The sequence below is a fragment of the Drosophila sulfurigaster genome, chromosome 3 (genome assembly GCF_023558435.1).
Source record: "Drosophila sulfurigaster albostrigata strain 15112-1811.04 chromosome 3, ASM2355843v2, whole genome shotgun sequence".
NCBI classification, from domain to species: domain Eukaryota; kingdom Metazoa; phylum Arthropoda; class Insecta; order Diptera; family Drosophilidae; genus Drosophila; species Drosophila sulfurigaster.
Genome location: NC_084883.1, coordinates 27,414,729 through 27,420,926, shown reverse-complemented (window position 1 = coordinate 27,420,926; position 6,198 = coordinate 27,414,729). Strand labels below are relative to the sequence as shown.

The 6,198-nt window shown below is 47.2% G+C and overlaps 1 protein-coding gene across 2 annotated transcripts; it reads left to right on the top strand.

Annotated features, from left to right (window-relative positions):
• The first annotated feature begins 27 nt into the window (after positions 1 to 27).
• Positions 28 to 5,985, top strand: LOC133840314 (anillin). Of its 2 annotated transcripts, XM_062272079.1 has the most exons (12): positions 28 to 279; positions 369 to 692; positions 851 to 1,357; positions 1,439 to 1,817; positions 1,887 to 2,252; positions 2,313 to 2,466; positions 2,737 to 2,878; positions 2,950 to 3,129; positions 3,191 to 3,421; positions 3,480 to 3,834; positions 3,897 to 4,195; positions 4,269 to 5,985. In XM_062272079.1, the coding sequence occupies exons 1-12, from the start codon at positions 262 to 264 to the stop codon at positions 4,986 to 4,988; spliced, it is 3,675 nt and encodes a 1,224-aa protein (XP_062128063.1). In that variant the 5' UTR covers positions 28 to 261; the 3' UTR covers positions 4,989 to 5,985. The 2 variants fall into 2 exon arrangements, with proteins under 2 accessions (XP_062128063.1, XP_062128062.1); XM_062272078.1 differs by having other exon boundaries at positions 851 to 1,817.
• The last annotated feature ends 213 nt before the right edge of the window (positions 5,986 to 6,198 follow it).

Genomic DNA, 6,198 nt, shown 5'->3' with positions numbered 1-6,198 from the left:
ATGCATACCGACGCTTCATCATTTAAAATTTCAACGTCGCGAATGAGCGAAAAAGAAGAGACGCGCACAATTTCGAATGACAAAGGATTCATGAAAAGTGCTAAATAATCGTTGGTAAAGTGAATTTAAATAGAAAATAGACGACTCAATAGTAGTATTAGTGAAAGTGCAAGTGTGTTTAATATTATTTGTAAGAAGTGCGCGCTCAATTAGCATTTTCACAAGTATTTGCAAGAACAGTCGAGATCGACAACAACAACAATGGATCCCTTCACTCAGGTAAAGTACAGCGCGCAATAATTGTGTGAAACAATGAAATGCATTGTTCAAATGCAATGAAAAACATATTGCATTTTCAATATTTTCAGCGCATGCTAGAGAAGGCCGAACAGCGCAGTCGCGCCCTGGGCATCAGCAATGCCAGCAAATTTCCGCTGTCGGAATGCAGCTTGACGACGCCGACGCCAGCTTCGACGGTAGCAGCAAAGCCAGCGTCATCAGCGACGGCGACAGCGCCAATGTCTGTTAACAGCGGTAGCAGCAATAACAGCGGCAACAACAAAATTGTTATCCTAGAGAAGGCAACGCTGGAGGCATCGCCATCGAAGCCCCTTCGTCATTATGCTGCTGTCAACAAAGAGAATATGGAAATGGGAATTGAGATAAACATAACCACGGCGCAGCCAATTGGGGTAAGTTTTTGTTGCAAGCAGCACCCGCTCTTCTCCCTTCCTCTTTTCCGTTTTTGCATTTTCGGTGGTGTTTTTTCAACGTCTTTGTTTTCGCTTTATTTCGTTGTCTCACATGTCTGTCTACATTTTACGCGCGCTGCGTCGCTTCTTCTTTTTAGGTACAAGTTGAGATACAAGAGCAGGACATGACTGATGAGGATGACGACCAGGACGACGATGTGGAAGCACAGGAGAAGCAAGCCCTCACCTCCAACAGTGAGACTCAGTCGGTTCCTGTGAATCAACCGCTGGCACGTCTTCGAGACACTTCACGCAATCGTCTGCAACGCATGGGTGCTTTGTACTCCAACACGGACGATTTGAGCTCGCCCATACATCGCACTGAGGCGCAGTTCCATGCTGGCGACGATGATGAGGAGCTAACAGCGCGCAGTCCACGTAAAGGCAAACAACGTTTTGGCAAACTGGCGGCGCTGGCCAACACCATCAATCAATGGGAGGATGATACGGCGCATCATGATGTGCAGCGTCCGCTGCTGGATGCAGTGCCACCGCCCAAACCCGACTTGCCTAGTCGACCGGTGGCAGAGCCGAAGAAGACGACAGCGGATGCAGTTGATGCCAGTAACGCCGCCAAGACGAAGCAATTGAAATGGGATCCAAAGGTATTGAGCTCATTGGAGGCACAAGGTTTTCAGCGTCGAGAGTCGTCAACGATTAAACACACCTATGATTATGCCAAGCAGGAAGAAGTAACTTCAGCACCAGCAGCAACCACAGTGCCCAAGCCGCCAGTGCCGGAGAAATCCACGACAGTCAGCCAAGTGGCCAAGGTGTTTGGCAACGCAGCCAAAGTGGCGCCTCCCGTCAACAAGCCAGCTCCAGCGCCCGTTGCCAACGTCAAGTCCGGCTTGGTTTCAGGACGTGCTGCTATATTTGAGAACAAGGCCGGTGGCAGCCAGTCGCAAGCAGCGCAACGCAATCAGAAGGATCCGTGCGAGCTGTCGCTGAAGGAGCGCATGAAACTGTTTGAGACCAGCAATGCCAAGGCCATGTTGCCCAAGGCGCCCATTGGCCAAGCGCCCAGTATAAGTCAGATACGTGCAGCAGTCGAGGAGCCCAAGGGTAAGCAGCAGCGGAAGCCATAAACTTAGTTTAGTTGTCGAACTTTCTCCCTTTTTGATCTTCTTGTAGTACACGTTGCCGCAGTGCATCCAGTTACCGCTGCAGCGCAAATCAATGTCAGTCAGCCTGCAGCGAAGCCACAGCCCAAGCCAGAGAGCAAGCTGCGCGACAAAGTGGCCGCCTTGGTGGCCTCGGCGCAATCCAGCGCTGAGAATCGCATCAAGGACATTGACAGGCAACGCCAAGAGGATATGCAAATCATAGCGAATCGCTTCAATAAGCAGAAAGAGATCTTCAATGTTGAGCCAATAGTTGTGGCACCAACTGCTCCACCTGCTCCAGCTCCAGCTGCCGCAGCTAGTCGTGTGGTGCGTCCCATGCCACCGCCGCCACCACCGCCCATGGCCAATGCCGCCAGCAGCAAGCGGCGATCACGTAAGATCAGTCAGTAAAGCATCTACTATTAGCTACTAAAATGTGTTGCAATCTTTGCAGCTGGCGATGTCATTGATGAGGAGTCAAAGCGTGCACGCAAATCACATACGGATCGCCTGTATCCCGCCTTATCCGATCTGGACTCCAGCGACGATAATTGCTGTGCGACGGCAACGGCATCCGTTAACGATGACACGGAGGAGGAGCTCGAAAGGTGCGCCGATAGATTCTACTCCTGCCTGCTATTTCTGCTCTGCATAGAATAGATTCGCATCTCTTCACACACATATCCATAGCACTGATTCTCCATTTAGCCAAGAGACTGACTTTAGAACCGTAAATCGTTAACCATAATCTAATCACAGTATAAGACTCGTAGCTTTAGCATTCTAGAGGCCCAAGCAAAAAATATATAAACCATAAAATATATGCCGCTGTTTAAGCTAATCTCTAATCTATGTTGCTCTTTCATTTTGTCTTGTAGTTGCATGGATGATGAGTCGGTTGAGGACGCGGATCAGTCGCAGACTGAGGACAGCAGCGCAGGCATGTGCAACGGCAGCCTTGGCCGTGCCATATTGCACACTGTGCAACGCAATGAGGCAGCGCAGCAGCAGGGGAAAAAGGTAAGTGTCGCAGGTAGAAAACTCAGATCACAGCGGGTGGTGCTAATTCTCTCTTCACACTCTCTTTTCAGGTACGCTATGCTGAGCAGGATCATTACTACAGTCATGATAGCTCAATGAATTCGTCGCAAGTCTCGGGTGGCATTGATGACTATTTGGACGAGGCGCTTGTCAATGAATATGGCAGCACACAGGACGAAGACGATGACAGCGACGATGATCAACACAACGCCAGCCACTTGTCTCTGGGCGTAAGTATCTGCCTTGCCGCATCTTATCTCTCCGCTAACTTTCCTTTTTCTTCGTAAGCAGAGCAAAGGTACCACAGCCTCCAATAGCTTCTCGTTTCGTCGCACATCGGGTGCTGGCTTGAGCAATGCTTGCCAGGCTATTGAGGAACAGCACGAGGCGATGGATGTGCAGACGCCGCTGCTGAATGGCGCACAGCCAGTCAAGTCGGAGCTGAGCGTGAATCAGGACAACGATAATTTGGTCACGCTGGTGCACACCGTTAGCTTCTACCGCAAACAGCAGTCCGCTAATGTAAGTAATCACAAATATTCACTATCCAATAGCAAACTCATTTTATACACTCCAACAGAGCTCCAACTCAACGCCCATGCGCAAGATCTGCAGGGAGCAGCAGGTGGTGCGCTCAGCGCTCGCTGCCGATTGCCATGCCAAGCACAAGCTGGAGTATGATTCACCACAGCATGGCGAGGCAGCTGCCACTGCCAATGATTATGGCAGCGAGGAGGATGAAGAGCTGCAGAGCGCACGGGAATTGAATGAGGCTGCACAGGCGCAGGAGAAGATCAAGAAGCTGCTTAGCGAGGTGTGCAAGCAGCAGCAGGTCATTGGCCAAGCGAGTCAGGCTCTCAATCTGTGCGCTGCCACCGTGGAGTTCTCTGGCTCCACTGAATCCGTGGAAGGCGAACGCTATTTGCTGCTAGCCAGTGAGTTTCCCTTTAACCAACTAATTTCGCTCAATGCTAAGCAAGTTATTTTATGTTCACAGCCCATCGTCGTCAGGCCTGCTTGGATGAGGTGCAGCGTTTGCGTGTGGAGAACAGCATTCGTCCTGTGGGTGCGCCCAAGGAGAAGGGTTTGCTGACCGTCAAGGATATCACAATACCACTCAGGCAGGAGTACGTGCGTAAAATGGCCACGGGCAACAACAATGGACATCATTTGGTCTGCTTGCTCAAATACAATGAGCACGTGCTGGCCACCAAAACGGTGCCAACTATGCCTGGTTTGCTCTCTGTCAAATTTCCCGATGTGCTGCAGTTGAACAATGTCTACGCTGATTTCCGGGTATGTTCTCAGTCTTCACTTAAATAGAAGCAACTAATTTCAATATGTAATTTCTTCTCGAATTGCTGCACAGATTACGCTGGAGATTTACGGCATGGTGGCGCAGCGGGATCAGCTGCCACATGAGCTCAAGTATCACATTAATGTGAACAAAAAGGGCGGCAATAAAACACCGAAAAAGAAGGGCGGCGAGAATCGTTTGGTCATGCCACCGGTGCAGAGTCCAGCGGGTCCGCATGTGGTGCGCACACCGCAGCTGGTGCAATATGGTTTCGCCATCTTCTCGCTGCGTGAGATCCAGCGCACCAGTTGGACACTGACGCAAGTGCTGGGCGTAAGTCCACTCGATGGCGCCGTCCACATGAAAGTCAACTGCGAGCTGTCGGTGAGTGTCGAGTACAAGGGATTCCTGACCATGTTCGAGGACATATCCGGCTTTGGCGCCTGGCATCGTCGCTGGTGCTATCTGAATGGCTCGGCGCTCAACTACTGGAAGTATCCAGACGATGAGAAGAAGAAGGCACCCATGGGCAGCATCGATTTAAATGCATGCACCTCGCAAAAGGTGAGCCTTGCGCCACGTGACATTTGTGCGCGTCTCAACACAATGCTGCTGGAGTGCGAGCGTCCGGCATTGGAGTCCGACAAGGAATCGTTGATTATAGTGCCCAACGGACGCACAACGACCATACGTCATCTGCTGTCCGCCGACACAAAGGAGGAGCGCGAGGAGTGGTCTGCCTATCTGAACAAGGCGCTCACATTGTTGCGCGCCTGGGGAACAACCCATTGAGCAAGTGGAGAAGTAGACAGCAGACAGAGAGAAGCAGCACCTTTTGTGGGCGGGGGGCATCGCAACGTTTTTATGTTTTCAGTTTTATTTTTAGTTTATTTTTACAACTAGGTTTTTTTTGTTTCATCAATTCGCCTCTTTTTATGCGTGCGTCTTGTGTTGTCAATTTAAATTATCTGTAAAACTATATAAAAAAATATCGTAATCGTATACAATAAGATGAAGTCGCCATCGACTTGAATGTGCAGCAAGATGAAAGTATTCGCAAATTATATGTAAAAAGATATCGAAACGTAAGCTGAGACTTTCTTTTGGCTGGAAATGGAAGCTAAAATAAGTAAATCTGTAAATCGCAGAGCTCTTTTGAAGATGTTGATTGATTTGAAGCGAAACCCAAACGAATTGTTCTATACATTCGGATTAAGTTTTATTAAATACTTTTCACTATACACATACACATACATTTAATAACTTTTGGCTATGTTTCGGCTTGTCATGTAGGTGCATACCATAAGTATATATAGTATATACTATGGCATATAGTATAGGAGTATGTTCATCTCCCATTTCGTTGCTGGATGTTTTCTTGTTTTTGTCTTTCAGGTGGTTGTTGTAGGTTGTACAAGTAGCTTTCGCTCTCTTGTCAGGTAGTCTCTGGTAGTGTTATGCAGCGCCTTTTACAAATTGACTCTATATATAGTATATAGTATAGGTTGATATACATACAATAATGCAATGCTGTGGCAATTGGCCTAAAGGCTATCTACAAAAATTCAATACGATTCAAGTACTTATCTTTTGTGTGTTTTTTTTATCTTTTTGTGTGTGTTTGTTAAAAGTGTGCAATTTATTTACTTGCATTTCATTTATATAATGTTAATTCATCTATTTCACAACAATTGTACGTATTATAGACGCAAATATATATGTATATATATTCTTTTCATTATGTATATAGTTTATATATTTCAGTTAAATTGTAAATATTTCAAAATAACGACAACTTGCCTCAGATATGATTGCAGTAATTTAATTGATTTGAGTGTGGCTCGTGTATGTGTGCGTGTGTGTGTGTGAGTGTGTAGGTGTGTGTTGTATAACTGTATATACATAATGGAACAGCAGATTATTATTATTTTTTCAGAAATATATACATAATGTGGAATAGAGTGTTTAGCGTAATTCCAATTCCCAAAAGATTCCATGTTTT